Below are 21,457 nucleotides of genomic sequence, written 5' to 3'. Positions count from 1 at the left end.
ATTTTGCATCGTTCTAATCCTTTCAATATTTATGACCTTTGAAATCTGTATTTTTCACGCGTCATTAAGTCATTTTTCGCCGTCACAGGTTCCCCGCCCCACAAGATTCACTTCTGCCATTTATATAGCAACTGATCTTGAACAAAGTGCTACTAAGTGACGTGTGTCCTGATCGCATCCTGTCTGCAAGTCCACTGATTGACGGGCACACACCTCATGCAGCACTCTGCGCGCGACCTACGGAACTCTGGCAATACGCTGATTATTCCACTGCTCAGCAGAATCACGGACGGGTGCAGTATTCCCAGGTTCTAGTTCCCCATTGGTCCGAGCTACGCGTCATTACCGCTGGAGCCCTGGGCGATATTGGACGCATAGTTCTACCAGGCGAGCGTCTTCGCAGCGGATCGCGCTCTTTTTGTGCTGGCTTTATTCCCTCCCTAATCTCTCTGACAAGCCACTAACAGTAGACCTGCTCCGTTACTTTGCAATTCATGCAGCAAGCTTGCACCGTGGAAGTCTCCAGCAATAGGCTCATTTGTGCTAAGCACGGTAGCATATTACAGTATCCATCTTGCATTCTCCATGTTGAGGTATGTGCGGTTGCACAGTGCCTAAAACCTTTTGGAACATTACAAAACATTGGACCTCATTACACACGTGTGGCGGTCCTGAAACAAGGGTGCAAGTAAGCTCACTGCACCCTTGTTTCCAGACCGCCAAACTACGAGTCTGCCTGCCGGGGCCCCTGCACCCGACAGGTCTGACCCTGGCGCGCGCAGAGGCCCCAGTAAGCAGATTTGTTACAGAAGCAGCGGCACCGTTAGCAACGGTGCCGGTGCTTCCGTCTCCCCTACTCCCATGGAGTCTCCCCTACTCCCATGGAGTCCCATGGGTCCAATGGGACTCCATGGGAATGGGGGCTTACAAATTCCGGCTCCTGACTTCCCGGGCAGTTGGGAATGTCCCGGTGGCACCGGGAAGTCAGGCACTGGATTCCGTGTTACAGGGTTGGTGGCAAACCGCTGGTGGCACCGGTGGGTTACCGCCAACTTCGGAATGAGGCCCACTGTCTGCCTACAACAAGCCATGCACCAGCATTCAATATTTTAAAGCCTGGTTTTTCTCAAAACCTAAATCAAAAATTGCAGTCTCCCCCCCTAACTTGGGAAGTGCCTTTTGAAACCCATGACCCCTCGCTATGATGCTGAGCTCTCTGAGGCCAATCGCTTGTAGCACTCTCTTGCAATGTCGCAAAGAAAAGCAAAGTGCCCAACCTGTCGCCTGAACACTGCGTGGCGACATTAGTACCTGACCTCTTGGAAGTGTGGAACACCTGCGTGCAGCAGGGTGTGGCTCCTTACAGCTTTACCCATTGTTGAAGGAACCGAGAGTAGTGCTAAAGGGAGGTGGCAGAGTGCGCAGAGAGATGCGATGACCACTGTGAGGCCCAAGTTTCTACTTATATCTAAACCTATCTTGTTTGGACGCCCAACGATCTATGCTGACGCGGTTTTAAATATTGGTGGATTTCAGCAGTCAGAATTAGACCTGAGTGCGTAAATGATGGGGGGTAGTGAAAATATCTTTTTTAAACTTAGCTGGGACTCTACCCTCCCTTGCAATCGAGGGTTGTACCGCATTGTGGAGCTGGGCTCAACTCAAAGTGAGATTATGCCAATCATTTATATAATGGCGCCCCTAAATCTCCTTTGCAGTGGCTATAGTTGGTATAAGCACGGCTTTCCACCATTTCTTAAAGGTTGACCAAGAGAGAACCCGTCTCTGTCTTTGGATGATCCCTGTATTGACTCCCAGTCAGATCTTGAATCACCTTTCAGACCTTCGACTTCATCTTTAAATTCCTGCATGTCCTCGCTCCAAGGTATTTGGAAATATCGGATTGTTCCTTAGAATCCCAATCAATCCCTTCTCTCTGGATAGTCCTTACTTTGGACCATCCCTAAATGTTGCTGGAAATCTAGGGGCGACTGCAGGTTTTCAGTGGTTGCCCCTCGTCTGTGGGTTCCTCTCTCACTGAGAATTCAATTTATTCCTCACCTTATACCCTTTTGAAAAGCCACTAATGCACATTTATTTTGGTAAATCCTGCTCCTCGCTCTTTTATCCTTGTGCGCACCTAGATGCAGTGTGTTACGCCTGGTCAGCATGCTATGAATTCAGATTCAAATCACTGACCATCAGGATTCAAGACTTTTAAGGGGCGGAATACCACATTGTTTTATATTAGGGAAGACATAGACCAAGGGATAAACATAGACAAAAGACTGCAGTTTAGATTCTTATCGCTCAGGATGTGGATCATGAGATTTACCTGAACCCCCCTTGAAAATTGGGTTGGGATTATAGGGCCTGACCTTCAAGGTATGCACTCTTTACTCACCAAAAGGAGCCAGCCAATCAAATCAACTCCACTCCCTCATCTGTTAACCCCTCAAGTGCCAAGGACGAGTATGCGCGTCCTTTTTTGCATAGACTCACATAATAGCCTGGCAGTTCTACCTCAGATGAGGAATGATGTTGGATGCTCCTCAATTTTACCAGGGTTCATCATCACCTGCATGCCACCCTGGTGAATGGTGAACTCACAACATCAGCTAAAACTTCAATGTTTAAATGATTGGCAGATTTCCAGCAAGGAATAGTGATGCCACCGGATTGGGTAAGGAACGTGATAAACGACTTGAAGCAAACCTCTCCTTCACCAATCAGATTAAGCAGGTCGATTGTCAGGATTAGAAGGGCGCTGCTGCTGGTGAAGACCAATCACTGGTTAGGGCACACCAGATGCTTGGTGCTGACCCTGCACCATACCATATCGTTTTACAGACCACTTTACTTAAAATAGAATTGTGTGATTCTTATGCAGCAGGGCTGTCCGCAGGGGTGTTGCTAACGTCTGGAAAAGTTCTGGGGCTAGGCTAATGTCGGGACTGTCGGGACTCAGGGCTTGCTAGCCTTTTGGTTGTAGCCCCTGAGCTTCTATCCGGGGCTACAACCAAAGATCTGGGGCTATAGCCTCCTCAGCCCCCCCCTAGCAACGCCTCTGTCCGGTTGTCTCGCTACGCACAAAAGGTCGCATTTATAGTGCTTCTTTGATAGAGAATTCAGTGGATCTTGGATAAATACTAAAAAAAAGGACTTGGAACAGTGGCACTCGAAGAGGGCAAAATGCCAAAAATAACCCCTAATTAGAATTATTTAGTAACGCATCTATGTCACAGAATCCTTTGCACTTGCCGTCTGCAGGTACAACCGTCCTTCAGCAAACAGCATCCGCCAGTTCCGTAGCTCAGTCAACCTTTGTGGTCATCGAGAAGCTCTGCTGACAGCCATTCTTCATGAGAGCGGCCATTCAGTGCTTCAGGGGCGAGAACTAACTTGCTCTTGCGCACGCGGCGGCCCACTTGCTGGTCCCAATGCAGGAACCTGAATTAAAGTACGGGCAGGTTTGATTTAGGACATTGGTAGAGCCTGCCCTGAAAATTTATGTTGAACTAATTTCATGAACCAGTGTTCTGTGCCCTAAATCAAATGGAGTCCTGCACTTGAATTATATATATTTATATAAAAAAGTAAATTTACTGCTCTCACTTATGGCTCTGCTTCCAAGCTCTGGTAGGGAGCCAGGGGCGCTATGCCAGGGTTTACTTGCTTGGAAAAAAAAGAGACGGTAGAAAGGGTCAATATGAACCTTTTACTTCTGAACATTCACAGCGGGCACTCCAAGATCGTACTTACAACATCCAAAGACCGGGGCAGGGATCGTACAGGAGGGGTTACGGACATGCCCGCAACCGCATTGTGTATCATTATTCTGTCAAGTCATCAAGGTTGGTCATTGAAAGCCACCTCCTTTTCATTCAAAAAAAGGTGTAGGACAATCTTTGTGAAATCTGATGTAGTGATCTGTAGCGAGGATTTCAGTCCACTCATATTTTGGTTCCGCTGGTCATGAAGACTGTTGTAAATATTACTATAGGAACCCGTTTGGTTGAACAAGAGAGGTCTTCATTGGCTCCCGGAAAGTAGCAGGCAATCCTGTGCAAGTCACGGCCTGCCTGAATGCAGAGTGGGTGATGTCGAGCACCATCAGAGTAGGATAACCAGGTTTTCAAAAATAAAAAAAACAGGACGGTCACAGACAGACTACCATGACAGACCCTCCTGCCCCCCTTTTTCCCCTATGTACACGTCATTTTTCCAGGACTGAACTGCTATCCTGCAAATAAACCGTGTGGATTTGATTTTGAATGTAAACATCTCATTAACAAAGGAGCGTTTGCTTTGATTAATATTACATGCTTTCCAATCTGTTTGGTTTCCCAGTCAGTTTGTGTGGCTCAAGCTGGTAATACCTATGGTGGACACTGAAAGGTTGGGGGTTCAAGCCCAGCCTGGGTTGCCAGAGAAACGGAATGTAAAATGCAAATTATTCTGATGTTTGCTTGCTTTGTAATTGTTGACCACCATCAATCGTTTAATGTTTTTAAATTAGAAACACCCTTCGGATAGGGGGACAGAGGGCCTAATTCCAGGACTGTCCTGGCTAAACCGGGACATCTGGTTACCCTCCATCAGAGGGCCAGAAACATGACTGTGTTCATGGACGTCGTTTAAGGAGTTGCTGGGGGTCTTCAGTTTTCTCGGAGACTCGCAGCTTTTGAATGTGTTTATATGTTTAGTCTCTGGGAACCAGCTGCTTCCATATGATATCCCTACTCCATTGCCCTACCCTGTGACCCCCCTACTCCATTGCCCTAACTCGTGACCCTGCTGCTTATCCCATAACCCTGCTCTGGCCAGGGGACTGTGCCCAGTCAAAGACAGTAGCGGCACGATTTAGAGTAGGGTTGTCCCACTCCAGGCCTTGAGGGCCGGAATCCTGATGGGTTTTCAGGATATCCCTCATTAATATTCATGAGAAACACTGTGCATGGATTTAGAACCATTATATGCAAATTTATCTCATGAATATTAATGAGGAGTATCCTGACGGCATGTTTCCGGCCCTCTATGCCTGGAGTTGGACAACCGTGATTTAGAGGATCAAGAGCAGCTCCTATGCTTCTCCTGGCAGCACCGTTCACCAGCGTTATTAAAATATCAAAATGATGTACCAGGTTCCCACGGATTCAAGATTTGTGGTATTCACTCCTTATGAGTTCACATGGACTCAAAGGTGATGCAATGGTACTTTTTGTGAAATAATAGCAGTCTATGTACCGCCAAGTCTACAGCTGTTTCACATTACCCTACTAATTTTCACAAATATATAAACATTTATCTACATGAATATATGTCATATTATGTTAATGGAAATCATACTGTGCATTCCTGCCATTTGCATTGTCTCCCGTGACCCATTTGTTAAAGAGTCAGCTTTTGTGAATGTTTGTTTGTTTGTTTGTTTTATTATTTGTAATGCGCACCTAACCCAGAGGTAGCAGGGCGCAAGAGCGACAAGAGGATTGTATAGCTTAGGTTTCATGTGGCACTGTGGATGGAGTTCAGCTGTGGTTACAGTGCTGGACACATCAACAACATTGAGATACAATAGGTCATATTTACATAAAGAATGTAATATACACAATTTACACATTTATAGCAAAAGGGTCGGTGAGGTACCAGTGCATTAGTTATCGTGTTCCTTAATCCAGTGAATACGATTAGATCTAAAGTGTAAGTAAGGAAGGTCTTCCCTTAGGAATGGCGGTAGAGAGTTCCACTGTTGTGCTGCTTTGACAGGGAAGCTACTTCCCCCAGTTGTAGTAGGTTTGAATCTTGGCACCAGTAAGAGTTTGTAGTTAGCCTTTCTGGAAGGGCGGCAAGATGCTTGTCTAGTGAATCTCGGTATAAGGTATTGAGGGGCAGAATGGTGGAGACATTTGTGAGTCAGAGAGACAGATGTAAGGAGGATTTTATCTTTCGTGGAGAGCCAGTTGACAGATCTGCTAGTATCGGAAATGTGGGCTTTCTTCGGGAGACTTCTTAAGAATCTTGTTTATGATGTATTTATTGCTACCAATGTAGAGGGCGTTGCAATAGTCCAACTTGGGGAAGATCAAGGCTCTGGCTAGGATAATGCAGTTGTTAGAGAAAAGGAAAGGTTTGGCTGCTCTGATGAGTTTGCAAGTATAGGAGGTAGCGGAAGTCATAGCGTTTACCTGTTTTTTGAATGTTAGTGTGGAATCTAGGTAGAAGCCAAGGGTTTTGACCTCCTTAGCCACGGCAACAATGGTATTGTCAATTTCAAACGAGGGGTAGTTCTGGCCAAGTTTGTTGAGATTAGCTGTAGTGCCTAGGATGAGGAGTTACGTTTTGTCATCATTCAGGCATAGACCGTGTGAGGCCATCCATGCCTGGATGATGAGGTACACTCTGTTTACAAAGGCCAAATCCTTGTCATAATCCCCCGTCAACGGGATGAGGATCTGAGTATCATCGGCATAATTTGTGCAGGTGATACCCAGACCATCAAGATCATCAAAAAGGGGCTTTGTGAAGATGTTGTACAAAGTGAGAGAAACACAAGAGCCCTGTGGCACACCGCAGGTAATAGGCATTGGGTCGGCAGCTGCTAGCAGGGAGAAGACTCGCATTGTTCTATTATTGAGAAAGGACTGAATCCAGTCAATAGCCTCTTTGGAGAAATAGGCTGCCGACACTAAGTGATTGCAGAGGATCTCATGGTCAACCAGATCAAATGCAGCTGAGAGATCAAGGAGTAGCAGTAGTGCTGTTTACCCTCATCTCTCAGCTCATCTATTTGTGCCTTAAGGTCTACGAGAGCGATCTCAGTACATTTGTTGGGGTCTGAAACCTGACTGTCGGACCCCTAAGAGGTGGTTGTGTTCAAGGTAGTGTTGGATTTGTAAGTATGCTATTTTATCAAGGATTTTAAGTAGGAACGGAACTGTGGTGATGGGGCACTAATTAATGGGGATGGAGGGGTCTAAGTTTTGTTTTTTGAGGAGTGGGAGGATCCAGGATTGTTTTAAGTAATTGGGTATGGTGTCTGAAGTGAAGGACATTTATAAGTCTGGTGATAAAAGGGGATAGTTTGCGAGCTGCATCTTTTATGAGTTGTGCTGGGCATAAGTCACCATGGCAGTTCGAAGGTTTGAGAGTAAGGATGACTTTTTCAACCTCTTTGGTGGATACTTTGCGAAAGTTAAAGTGGGGAACGGCTGCATGAGGTAGAGTCAGGCTAGATTGCGGCGCTGTTGCATTGGAATTGCTAAGTTTAGAGGTGGTAAGAAGAGTGGTTTTTTTTGTTATTAATCTTGGTTTGCAGGGTTGTAATTATATTGGCTAGGGCATTTTGTATGCCAGAGCACCAGTTTTTGTCCTTGAGGCAGGAGTCTGGAGTTTGGATAGGGGACTCTACCTCTTTCAGAATAGCGAAAATCTCTTTAGTATTGGACTTAGCTTGGGAAATTCGGAGGTTGTAGGAGGTTTGTTTGGTAAGGATAATTCTTTTTTGTAGCTGGATGCTTGTTTACTCAAGTTATTCTTGTTGGTCTCTGAAGGATCTAGTCTCCATATTTTTTCATATCAGCGTTTCTCTTGTCTAATTACTTTTAGGTGTGGAGAGAACCATGTATTCACATGTTTGCGAGGTTTGTTCTTTCTCGTTTTCAGTGGTGCTATAACGTTGAGGGATAATAGCATCACTTTGTTGTACATATCTACTATAGTGAAGGGATCTGTATGGTCTGGGATAGAGTTGAGGGTGGGTAGTATCAAGGGAATTACGTTTTCGGGAGTAATGTTTCTTTTGTTCCTGGTAGTAACAGCTGGGGCTATACTGTCGGTATGCACAGGAGGTAGGCCCTCTAGTGAGAACATAATCAGATGGTAGTCCGACCAGGGCTGAGGCATTATGGACATGACCGTGATTGGGCAATTGTGCTCGGCAATCCAGTCAAGGGTTCTATCTTTAGTGTGGGTAGGACCTGAGATCTTTTGGGTGAAGCCTAATTCCTCTAAAGAGTTGTTAATTTGAGTGGCATTGAAGTCTAAAGGGCTGAAGTCGCTGAAGCCAAGGTTAAAATCTCCTAGTATGATGCTCTGAGAGGAGTTTTTAAGGTTGTTAGACGGGATGTTTGTAAAGTCTTCTTCAAAGGATCTTAGAGGGCCTAGGGGTCGGTATAGAAGGTGGATAGATACAGACTGCGTATTAGATATGGTTAACTTGGCGGTTAAGGATTCACATGAGTTTGAGTTATGAGGTGAGGAGAGTCTCAATGTAACGTTAGTTTTCGCTATTATGGCGAGACCTCCACCTCGAGAGGTGGTGCGATCTAGTCTTAGAAGGGTGTAATCATCTGGGATGGCTAACATAATTGCTAGCCCAGCTGCAGGGTGGAGCCAGGATTCAGTAATCGCTAGGAAATCTATATTTTCATTTTGTCGAAGGTCTGCAATATCTGTTGCGTGGGCAACCATAGAGTGGGTGTTTATAAGTGCACCCATTGTCCCAGACTGTGCTAGTTGGGGCAGTGATGGCTGTACCTTGACATTGCATATCAGGGCAGAAGTGGGCTCTCGGAAGAGTCTACTATTCAGTTGGAGAGTGTGCTGTGGGTGGCTAGTTTTGCAAGGACCGGTAGTAGCAATACTTGACGCTTTTTTGGTTAAAGGGTCATGCAATCTTGAGAGTCTCACACGTAATTTGAGGTTCCTCTGTGCTAAGGTACAAGGTCTGGTAATCATGTCACCCTGCTTAGGGAGATGTAACATAGTGAGCTCTTGTAAGGTGATTGTATAGAGGAGTGTCCTTAGAAGGACCGTGTAGAGCGGTGCCAGGTACATATCGTCGACTTGGAGCTAGTTGTGGGGCGGGCCGTGGATAGAGATAGAATGTAAGCTGCTATCAAGGCTGAGTTCATAGATAGGACCACAGGTCTATAGTTTGGCAGCTGAACATGTAGCACACATATTGGAATAATGGAGTATGACGCTACTGTCTATTTGCATGCAGGCAAAGTGAAACTAACAATCTGACATGGCAGAGTGAATCTAACAATCTGGCATGGCAAAATAAAACTAACAATCTGGCATGGAAAAGTAAATCTAACAATCTGGAATGGCAGAGTGAATCTAACAATCTGGCATGGCAGAATAAAACTAACAATCAGGCATGGCAAAGTAAATCTAACAATCTGGAATGGCAGAGTGAATCTAACAATCTGGCATGGCAAAGTAAATCTGACAATCTGGCATAGCAAAGTGAATCTAGCAATCTGGCATGTCAGAATAAAACTAACAATCAGGCATGGAAAAGTGAATCTAACAATCAGGCATGGAGCATGTGCGTAGGAGCCTAGGGCTATACGATAGGAGAGGTGCGCATATAAAGTAAACACACTTTCATCAGGCTAACATACTAGGTAACACATTGGGAGGCAAGCAGTCATAGGCAGTGTTCACTTAGTTGGGGCTAGGTTGGTTGCAGTGTAGCTTACAGGGTACTGCGATCTATTGGCAGACATGGGCACCGGAGGGACCTCACAGTCACACGAGCTTGTGAACTGGTGTGCAACAAAGCGTGGGCGGCAAGTATAGGTCATGCAATATGGGTTATGGCAATATATTTATGTGATCACAGATCTGATCATAGAAAGGTCAAGTCAATACAACACAGGATACTTAGATCAGGTGCGTGGCGCGTGGGCTAATGTTACCTTGAAATAGGTTGGCAGAACAAAGTGCATGCGAGGAATCAGCCGCTTCCAGCGTAACACGCCGACACGCCTGGTCACGCTCGGTCAGCTCAGTCAGAAGATGGCCTTCTCTCTAGGCCTTACCTCGTTGGCCGGCTCTTGCCTGCCGGTGATTGGTGGCAGGATATGGTGAAAGATAGGGCCAATCCGATTGCAGCAATAGCTGGTATGCAGTCAGGCATACGCTGAGGACAAGGCCAGGCGCAGGAAGCACAAAGCGCGGTGGCCATCTTAGAAGGCACGGATCAGCCGGCTTTCGTTTTAATTATCACACAGACGGTGTACTCGTGGAAACTGCAAGCAGATAAGGTGGGCAGCTTGGCAGGGTGATGCAGGCAGGGTGCTTGGCCATAAAATCAAATTTAGATGGCTTGGGCATAAATGGATCGCGATGTGAAAGAGGGGCTCTAAGGCAGCTGATAATATGCCTGGAGCTTACCTCTACATCTCGGCATCTCAGGGGCGACGAGTACTGCTCCTGCAGCGTGCATCAAGGCAGATGAATATGTAGTTCTGGTTAAGTTGGAATCCCTAAAGCTTTTAAAATGAAAGGTATCTGAGGCATCTTCACAAAACTACAGACCTACATCTGATTTTCATTTTTGGGTAGTTCTTGTGCAGCTTCGACAAGGTGGCACACAATTACCAGGAGAACCCAAAACGTTTATTTTCCCAGTAATTTCCAAAGTTGTCACCTGCAGTCCAAATCACTGTCCACATGTGTGCTTACCTTAGAAAAGTCTATATCTGCGTTCTTTTGAATAATCCTACTTGCCGCATTTGGGACACCTGATTGGCTACCAGCATTTGGGTCCATGATGCAATTTTGTTCACAACAAGAGCAGAGACCCAGTATAGGAAAACCTGATTGGTGTTTGACGTCTCTCCCCGGCCTGTGTGAAAGCTTTTCAGACTGATGTTATTCTCACCCACCAGTCAAGTGTTACCCTCCATAGGCTCAGACTTTCTGTGTCTGAGGATGTGAGCTCACAAGAGGCCGAGACTTCCACTTGGGTTCTTGTTTTCTCAGACTTTCTTGTTCCTGCCAGTCTCTGACCTATAAACCTCTCTCCCCCTGGGAGCCCCCAGCATGCAATCAGTTGTCTGTTTCTCTCTCCGGCTCTGGCTTTCATTGGGGTTCCTGTCGCCAGCGGATCTTGGCAACTTGTATCCCTGCCAGTCTGACCTCTGCCAGGATCTGAGATCTAGCCTTCAGCAGGTTTTCTTGTTTCTTCCTGGGCCACCGGCTTCCCTTGTCTGTTTCTCTTCCCCAGACCTGCTCTTCCTCAGGGTCAATGTTTCCCACAGGGTCTGGCTCCCTCTTTCCCATTTCCCACTCTGCAAGTAATAGATGCCAAGAGAAAAGCTCAAGATGATAAGCACTTGCCGCAGACATGCATCCAGTCTGCAGAGTGCAGGTGGGAATCGCAGCAGGCCATCCCATCCCATCATCCTTTCAGGTCAAGGAATTGAGCACCATTAAGTTAGATCATTAGAACCACCAAACAGAAGGAATCTGGCTTGAAGCGCTAGATAAGAAAACATATAATTTATTACATGCTAGTATTCCTAATCTTTTGTCCATAAATATATGCAGGAATTAGTTAGTCTATGGAACAATGTGTGGTGGAATGGCACCACCTGCAAAGGAAATTAGATTGAATAAATCAAATTATGCAACACGCAGGCCTTTATAATGCTCTAGCATGAAACGAGGTACGATTCGACAAATGTGAAGTTGGTGAGAACCTAGCAGGGCTCCATTTTAGGGGGTTCATTCGAGGTTGGCATGAAATAGTAAGTGTCTTGTAGCCAACACACACAAATGAGATTGATATTCCCAGTTAAACTTTGTGTATTGAATTGAACGTTTGGGGTCAAATTAGACTGTACATAACAAATTGACAAATTTGTCACGGAGGATTACTGAAGGCATTTTGCTAGGATGGGCTTTGCAGTTTCAGCAAAGAACATTCACAGTTTATTTTTCGTCTTTTTCACTTAAGAGGTGGTTCATAAAAAGTGTTGGAAATAAAGAGATAGAGTTGTTGCCATCGAGATTAGGCCTATTACCCATTAAGCAATTGTTTGTTATCCTGAACAAGCTCATCACCTTCTGCCCCTTTCCACCCCAAACCTTGCTGTATTCTAGACTCTGTTACTCCTGCCTCTGGCCCCATTGTTGCAAACTGAACCCTGCATGGCTCGAAAAACAGGAAAACCACCTTTACCTTTGAGTTCAACTGCTATTGCCACTGCTCGGGCTGGTGTAATGTGTAAATCACTGCAGCTAACTACTGTATCCTTCTGTTCATCAATTATATATGCAGGTAATGAAACAATGTTTCATAGTATAGCTTTTATTGATGGTCCTTGAAAAATGTTGAGCTACGCTCGAGTGATCACAATGTATCTCATGATATGATAAGTCATTTATAACGTGCCTAGACGCGAGACAGCGTACCTGATCTGCTTTCATTTATAGAATATTAATTTATATTTGTATTCCCTTTTATAAAATAGTGTCTGCTCTGCTTGGCTTATTTGTGCTGGATGGCTGAGCAGATCTGCTGGTTTGTGCATGGACTCTGGCTCCTTTCTTAGTTAGACTAAACAAGCTTATTGCAAGAAGTAAGCTAGCAGCGCCGATGCTCGACGAGAGGAGATGTCTGCCGCCATAGCAGATACGCAAAAGATACTATTTGCAATGGCAACTGCTGTATATTGTTTCTCCACGATTCCTGTTGGCCATGTTTTGGATCAGGTTCAGATGTTACATTTGTCAAATGGGGGAGCCATCTTGGAGTGGCTTGCTAAAGAGTGCTCTTCTCGAGTAGAGCTGATATTTAGTTTCAGAGGCTCAGAACATAAACAGAAATCTAGTTCCATCTTGTAAACTCAGTACCAGATTTTCATGCCAAGTTGCTCTTCACTGATCCAGATCCATCGAGCCAAAGGGATTTTCAAATAACTGCAAGTCGACACCATATACAGATTTTAATGTTCCAGTCAGGAATGTGTGTGTTAGTAATGTGTGTGTTAAATAAATACAAGGAGGACTAATTTGCTAAAAAATCATTGATGGTAAATAAATAATTAGTTGTGACATTCCGACTATCCTGCCTTTTGCCTCTGCTCGTGCATCTCTGGAATGCTCTGGCTCTGAGCACATTCAAACTCTGCATGTGTGAGTCATGTTTCCACCACAAAGTACTCTATGCACCTAATTCACAAAGCATGGCACATGAGAAAATCAGGAGATGCATGTGAGAATCTGGGATTCGCACCTGCCCCATCACCTGATTCACAAAGTGAGTCTGGAGCATCTCCGGAGGTTTCTGGAGCCTCTCTGTGATCCCCGGAGCAAGTCTTTGTGAATCGCATTTGTACATGAGCATCTCAGAGTCGCTCCCGTTTTAGGATATTGTGGATCAGGTAGGACGCATCGTGTGCACATCTGAGATGCTCAAGGGCATCCCCTCATTTTCTCATGGGTAAATCTTTGTGAATCTGGCCCTGGGTGTCTTGGCCAAACTTGCTAACTGACCGATGTGTGTCTTCTTTTTTGTAGGTGGACCTACCATGATTTCTTCAACCGATATCGAGTGCTCATGAAAAAGAAAGACGTCTATCAAGCGGACAAGAAGCTCTTATGCAAGAATTTGCTGGAGACCCTTGTTAGGGTGAGTTCTGAATGCAAGTTGATGCTAATGATCAGAGATACTCATGGCATCTGGTGCACCATGTTTCCCTGTTCAAGCAGGCCTTGCCAAAGCCATCTAAAGAGTTTCAAAAGCTAACCAGCACACTAGGGGTGAGGAAGCTAGACCAGCCTTCCGCAAACAGACAGGAAACCTATTATAGAAACATTTCTGTAGCCAGTTTGCAAAATAGCATGCACTTGCGTGAACGAAGCAGGTTCCTTAGCTAGAGTTTCAGAATCAAGGGTATGTGTTTGTAAACCTTGGGTATCCAGATGTTTTGGACGGAAGCTCCCAATAGCCCTAGTCAACAAAGTCAAGGGTGCGGGGTTACGGGAGTCAAAGTTCAAAACATCTTGAGAGCGATAGTTTGCAGACTTCTTGGAGGTCCAGATCCACAGAGAGTTTGAACGGTTTGCAAACAGATTGAGGAAATGACGGTGGGTGGTGATGGAGTGCAGGTGTGTGCATCTAATGGTTTTGTACTGCTGATGATTTTCTTGGACTATTTTTATGTGTTTATGTTTTACTTCTCGTATTTGTACTAATATGTATAATTTACTTCTTATTATAGTTCACAATTTCATCGAACCATCCAGAAGGATGTGATATATATTGAATGAGAGCAGTTTTCTTAAATTCCTCAATATGCTCATGATCTTTCTCTGTCAACAGGATCCTGATAAATTCCAGTTCGGTCGAACCAAGATCTTCTTCCGTGCTGGGCAGGTGGCATACCTGGAGAAGCTCCGCGCTGACAAGTTCCGCGCAGCCACCATCATGATACAGAAGACCGTGCGTGGCTGGCTACAAAAGGTGAAGTACAGGAGGATGAAAGCCGCTGCGGTAACCATCCAGAGGTACACGCGAGGACACCTGGCTCGCAGGTAAGCGTGTCTCGCACTTCTCTCCCTCTCGCCGGCTTGTGTCTGAAATATGGACATTTTTTGAAGAAACCGGCAACATGTTTTCAATGCATTACTTGTATATACATATATAAATATGTATGAGTCCTAAAGGCAGCAAAAGGGCTAAAACCGATGCAGAAAAAAATGTCATTCTACTTGTACAGGCAGTTTTGCAGAAATTATATCTTGTGTGTGTATGAAGAGAAGTTAAGACGCTTTAAAAGTTGATTTTGGACGGACAAAGCCTGTATTATTTCAGCACACTTCATTTGTGCTACTGAAATTCTTACAAGACAGGTGTAAGTAAAGCTTTCTTGTGTCACGTTCAAGGCTTCCTCTGAAGCCACACAGCGCATGTCGAGCGAGATTGTGCGGGAGCATGCGCAGTGTACCACTTGCTTCGTAGCTGGTGTCTTCCGGTTGATTTTGTAGCATCATTCACCGTTATACCTCACCGCCTCATTTGCTTTGGGGTCAGCCATTTTCCGTCAGCTTTGGAGATGTTCTCATACATATATTAAAACATGGCACTGATCCTACACTTGCGAAGCCTTTACTGAGAGACACCAGCTGAGCATAGGATATATTTCTGCCGAGGAAATGAGAATTGTTCGCCAGTCAAATTCAGTTTGTCATATGTTAATGTTTCCTCTACAAAGAGAGTTCCACGTCTTGGCACTGGGGGGCTTCCTAGCTTCCAATAAAAAGAAGAGAGATGGACAAACTGTATAGTTTTGTCCATTTTTTAAGCAGCGGGTGAGGGGACAGGTAAGCAAGCAGACAGCATGACCCTCAGCCATTGAGCTTGCCTCCGTAAGGTGCTTGTTCGTGTGCACGCCTTCAGTGAAGTATTGTACATGTCGTGAGTTCTTGTACGCCGTGGTCTAGCGCCACAGTACGCCATTTGCTGGGTTGTAATCCATTGGTGTATCACAGGCTTCAGTTCTACATCTCATTCACTGAGTATTGTGAGGATGATGAAACCATGACCAATAGAATCAAGCCCTGCTACTTGTTCACAAGCTCATCGATGAAGAGCATCTCTCTGGCATCTAATTTAGGGATGAGAGAGATCCTAGTGAGTACGCTCCCCTAAACAAATCCTAAACTGGGGGCTACCCTCGACGCTATTTTATTTGGTCATAACACGTGGGTCATTTTTATCTGAATCTTTTACTCCGCCTGCCAGACTCGAGGGGCGGGATTTGTTTCAAGTGATGCCACCAGGGTCAGGCTTTGCCAGTTCTTACTTGGACTGGCTTCATGCTCCTGGTGGCTGGCAACCGACTCTATCAGAGTCGCTGCCGGATCAAGGTGCTTAGGTACACCTTTCACTGGTACTCTCTGAACTCCCAGCTCAATCCCATGATCTGGTCCACTCTCCCTCTTATTTCCTCTCTCCTCCTTATAGTCTCGATGGCCCACAGTGACTGGGCCAGCTTCACCTCCCACCTTGTCTTCTAGTCTTCTCTCCTGAGAAGTCCAGGTCTTTCACCCTTCCACGCTCTCTACTTCTCCTTTGCTTCACTTATTTTTATTTAATGTTATCGTCTATAGCGAAAAGCTAGCTCAAGAGCAGCGGAAGGCTGTACAACATGTGGACGCCAGCATTTAGCATGGCGTTTTTTTAACAATAGCACAGTACTGTTGGCGAATGAGTGGAAAAACATTGTGCAGGACGAATTGCCTTCACTCGCCTGCCTTCTCCTTTCTTCGTATGTCTTCCCACTGCCCACCTTCTGCACTTTCCACTAACCTCTCAGGCTTTTTTCACTCTCCACTTTTTTTTCAATACTGCCTCCCCCTAGTCCCCTCTCCAGGTCTTTCCACTCTCAATTTTTATTTTACCCACCTGCTTCTTCCAATCCCCTCTCTGGATCTTTCCTCTTTCCTCTCCTTACTCCCTCCTCTGTCCACTTCTCCAACTCCTCCACCCTATCCTTCCTGTTCCCTCGCCTCCCCACTCCAAAACTCCACCGCTTTCCTCCTTCCAACTGCTACTCCCGGTGTTGATGGAAGACTGCTTATATAGCAGCGTGGAACCGCCCCTGTTGGCGTCATACTATGAACCACACTCGGCTGTAGTGCTATAGTGGCTGAGTGTGGGGATTGGTTGCCTTATTCTGAAAAGGTTTGCACAGGGTTGATTCGAGCCTCCCGGTGTGGCATGGAGACAAATCCTGCAAGAGTGTTGTTCACCATCTTTGATTTCACATTCATCCGGTATTTTCTGCCACAAGTCTCCGCATCTGTGGTTGTTGTTTGGAGGCTCTGATGCTCGCTCCACCCCGTCAGATGCCCACCTGCCAATCCATGGGTCATCACAGGAAAATATAACCATTGTTGAATTCTGGTTGGTTGGATGTGGTGTGATCTTGCAGTTTCTGTCACATGTTTTGTTATTGCAGGTTGCCTTTCCTGTGAACGATGCTGATAAGAAGCCCAGTAGGTAGAGGGCTCTCTATGTGAGCTTCAGGTGTGTCCCACATCTTTCTTTAAGAGGTGCTGCAAGACTGGCAGACCTGGATGTAGATTAGAGCTGTGGGCAACCAGAGGTTTGAAATGTGGTTTCAGCAATATGGGTGGGGGTTGATGAGACAAAGGAGAAGAGTTGGAGAGATGGACTGACACCACAGGTTAGAGACGGGCTGGGGTGCCTAGGGGTCCTTTCCTTTTCCTCCTCTGTGCTCTACCCCATGAAGCGGATGATGCCTCCTGGGGCCAACATGTTCTCCCCAGCCTCATCTACTAACTCCGACCATTGAAACTCGTCACACTGCCCACAGGCAAAAGCAATGGCCAGAAGCCTCAGACTCCTCACAAGCAGCACCTTGAGATTTGAACTGAAGGTTAAAGCAATTGTAAAACGTTTATTATTCCTACCCGGAATAATCTAGTGCATCATTCCTTATCTCACCTCCATGTACAGAACCATGAGTGTTCTAATACGCTCAAGTCTAGACCAGGCCAACAGCCTTCAGCAAGGGTTTCCCGGGCTACATGGTGAGCAGAACAAAGAGTTAAAATATAACTACCAGACTCCTCCTGAGACTTCAAAGACATGAACACGTCCCCTCCGCCCCGCGTATGTTGCACTGGCTCGCGATCAAGCAGAGGACTACATTTAAAACCTTTTATTGCTCATCAAATACTTCACAGCAGGACCAGGAAGCCACCATGAGAACATTCATCCACCACCAGCCAACCTGAATGGGGTGCCCCAGTAGCACAACATTAGCAACCATATCAAGTGTCAATTGTAACTATGTCAGAAGATCGTTCGTCCCTTTTCCTTCAACCAAGGACTCTATCCCAAGATGGTGTTGCATAGAGGAAAAGCACCTGGCCTTCTGAAAATCCCTGAACAACTTTTCAAGCCACCTGGACCATTACCAACAACCAACATGCTACATACCTGATTGCAATATGTCAACCATGGAAATGTGCAGTAGCACATTTCACCATCCAGGAAGTCAACTAGCTCCCCCACTAATTTGAAGGTGTCATTACGAGTTTGTGATGTTCTGCAAACCATAGTGTTGGCTCCCTGGGAGACTACACAGAATCACTAATCACATATCGATAATTGTAATTGTGTGGCGCAATCCCTGAATGTTTCTGGAGAACAGCGCTCCCTTAATAGGCCAAGAGTCCTTCTCAGGGATATATCAGTGTAAAGAGGCATTGCCTCAAATAATATGACTCTTCTATTCCATTGTTGGAGCTGTGACTCTGATCCGCCAATTGGAAGTTGTGACTCTGATCCGCCATCTGGAAGCCAAGTGGCTTGAACTCACAGAAGGCTAGTATCAGTTATCCATGAAAAGCAGTGCATTATAGCTATGACCCCTTTGGTGAAGAGGGCCTGCCCAAGTACCTGGAGCACCAAGTTGGCACCACCCCTGTTGGCACTAGAATAGCATTGTCTAAAGAATTATGTGGCTCTCACCATGAACATCGCAGAGTGAATTTAAGGTTATTGATGCAAAGCAAAAGCCATTTTTAGTCCCTTTAGTGGTGCTGAATATTTGTATATGTTTTAATATTGGGTCACGCGAATATGACATGTCAATCTAATGCTCTCACTTACACAATCCCACCCCACAATTCAGGGTAAAAGACAGACAGTAAGGTTTGCAAAAATCAAAATGTATTTAAAGGAATAGTTGATGCGTTCAGACAAGAGGTTCTCCAGCCTTTCTCATGGAACACCCAACAATGTGGTATGAACATAAAACAATTACTTAAACCAAAGTGAAATGATTGGCAGAATTACTGCGGTGTACAATCTGCCACAGTAATTCTGCCAAAAAGGTCCCATTGAGTCCAATGGAATCAAAAACAATGATGAATTACACCGCCAACACCACTTGTAATCCAGCAGTAATTCCGCTGGACCAAGTGGCGGTGACAGTAATTCAGTTGGGTGGTATTCTGGTGGATTTACTGGTGGAATACGGCCCAAATCATAACGAGGCCCATCATCTTTACATATGCTATTCACATTGAAAGGCAGACGAAGAAATCCAAGTACAACTCTTAATTAAATGGCGTGTGGTATTCCCTGCAAAATAACTACTTTACATCTAGGCCTACCTTTCACATGTAGCCTGGTTCATTCTTGGAAATCAAAAGGCAGTTCAACTAAAACATTACAGTTTCCATTGCTCGAAGCTGAATCCCAAATTAATAACATCCTGTGCTTGATGTTTTGGGCTCAGGATTTCACACGCAACATGGATATTTTCTTCCAGGAAGGCTTGTGTACTCCACGTTCCCAGTTTTTGTTCAAACCTGATAATACATGTATCTCTATTTTATAAGAACCGTCATCTGGACCAGTGATTCTTTGTACCTTTTACTCTTTTACATTGTCTTGGTTTTACTCACATATCCCACAGCACCTGTACTGGGATAAGGACTGGGATAACCATTCCGCTGAGGATACTAGCCAGAGGAGACAGCTACTGCTCCTTACATGGCCTTTTCCCGGGTTGGTGATGGCCTGATAAGGCATGTAATGTCAGTTCATTTGGTGATGTTTGTTGCATAAGGTATTGCAGACGCATTTCAGCTTGCTTGCTCATGCATTCTTTTCCCTTTGGTCCACAGACTGGCAGATTACCTCCGGAAAACAAGAGCTGCTATAATCTTCCAGAAACAATATCGAATGATGCTGGTTTATCGGGCTTACCAGAGAATCCGCAAAGCAGCCATCACGATCCAGGCCTTTACTCGTGGAATGTATGTCAGGAGGACATATCATGAGGTATTGCATGGTCACGTATCTTCTAAATGTACATGCCATAGTAGCCTATTGGCATATGCTGAAGTGCACCTACCATCTTTGATGCTCATAATGTTGCCGCTACCTGTACGCATTTCTCAGCAATGACTCCTGCAGGCTGCATACCTTCAGTTGACACAGATCTGCTGATTACCCACAATACCCAGGGAATAGCCCTTCCTGGGATATTGACAGATAAAAGGCTCTTTTGCTCTTTTATGTATGCCTCCTTCCCATCTTTTTTCCAGCTCTTGTTGCAGCACAAGGCGGCCATCATTCAGAAGCACGCACGTGGGTGGATGGCACGCAGGCGCTTCGTTCTCTTCCGTAGTGCCGCCATTGTCATCCAGTGCTACTTCCGTCGCATGAAGGCCAGGCAAGCGCTGAAGCAGCTCAAGATCGAGGCTCGCTCAGCGCAGCACCTGAAGAATCTCAACATCGGCATGGAGAACAAAGTAGTCCAGCTTCAAAGGAAGATAGATGAGCAGGTAAGTGGCCAGGTGGCCAGTGATCACACCAGACAGAGGCGCTCTCGCTAATGCATATTTTGCTTTTCTTAGTAAGAGATATTTGTTTTTTATTAGCTGTCATTCCAGTGTTATTCTATATCAAAATAAATGAGAAGTAATTACAATATAAAAATGAAAATATCTCCATGTTCTGCATTTTCAGATGATTAAAGGGCATCTATATACTGAGTTAATGTCATGTTATGTAAACAAGAGGCCTGTAAGGTGGGATCTCAACCTGCATCTTTAAAAAAATAATACAATAATTAATAAAGCTATATTGCTGTTTTTGAGAACCAAAAATGCACTTCTAGTGGAACCCAGACCATGGAGCCTAGGATGGTCACAGATTACCTCTTACCTCTTTTCCGATGCACTTGCCCCCCTGCAGTGTTTTATCTACATGTTCACTTAATGCAGGAAGCTGAGATTCCCTATATAGTGTTATCTGTATATGCTAGGATATGTATGTAACTGGTGTGTGTGGCTAGCAGCAAACTAAGATTCTGTATCCACTGGATAAAGCATGTTTGATTGTAGATCTATATTTATAAAAGTGAAAAATGTTGGTTTGTCTGTGGCAGGAGTGACGAAGCATTGGTACTTATACAATTCCACACAGTTTCACCAATCTGCACCAAAGTTTGCATAGTTACCTGTTAGGACCCTGCGGACATTACGGGCTACAAGATTGTTGGACACCCCACCACGTTCCCCAGATTTCAACACATGTAAACATCTGTTTGTGTGTTTATGGCTTGGCGAAGTGTTGTTCCTTATTTTCCAGCACATTCACACATGAGACGGTTGCCAAAAATCGGCGAAAGATCAATGTGGTCGTAGAAGGAACGGCCCTCAACAATAGAATACAGTTTCTGGATATTTACACCGCAATAACTGCACCATGCCAGAGTGTGGCAACAGGTGGGGAGAGAGACAGTTCTTCCCAGTATGATGCAGCACACCAACTCTCGCCTCTCCCTAACGTCTGCTCCGGGGTATGTCAGCCAGCCACGCACGGCCATTCTCAGTAAAGTTTACTCAGAGAGCATAGCACATCAAGCGATAAGCAAATCGGTACAGAGACCTACAGGATCATTGATTTTCAACAATTGATGAGAGTGTTTTCATGTCTCCACAGAACCCGTTCGGAGAACGGGTACTTTTTGCTAGTAGAACCTAAAAACGTTAACTGTATGTTTTTCTGAAGTGAAATGACAGTTTAATGTGCATGAGATGGAGATACAATCTCAAGACCCAGTGCACGCATTGTTGACGTGCTTAAAATTAGGTTTCATTGATG

At 45.2% G+C, this 21,457-nt stretch overlaps 1 protein-coding gene across 4 annotated transcripts in view; it reads left to right on the top strand.

Annotated features, from left to right (window-relative positions):
* Window positions 1-21,457, top strand: part of MYO5B (myosin VB) — a 1,432,615-nt gene that overhangs the window by 1,075,167 nt on the left and 335,991 nt on the right. For all 4 annotated transcript variants that reach the window (XM_069626964.1, XM_069626962.1, XM_069626965.1 and 1 more), the window contains exons 18-21: window positions 13,321-13,432; window positions 14,126-14,337; window positions 19,471-19,627; window positions 19,894-20,133. In XM_069626964.1, coding sequence (XP_069483065.1) covers window positions 13,321-13,432; window positions 14,126-14,337; window positions 19,471-19,627; window positions 19,894-20,133 — 721 coding nt within the window. The remainder of the gene's footprint in view (window positions 1-13,320; window positions 13,433-14,125; window positions 14,338-19,470; window positions 19,628-19,893; window positions 20,134-21,457) is intronic.

This window comes from Ambystoma mexicanum, chromosome 6p, assembly GCF_040938575.1.
Source record: "Ambystoma mexicanum isolate Mex_15411 chromosome 6p, UKY_AmexF1_1, whole genome shotgun sequence".
NCBI classification, from domain to species: Eukaryota; Metazoa; Chordata; class Amphibia; order Caudata; family Ambystomatidae; genus Ambystoma; species Ambystoma mexicanum.
The sequence above is the reverse complement of the archived record's forward strand: the minus strand, read 5'-3'. Positions and strand labels throughout refer to the sequence as shown.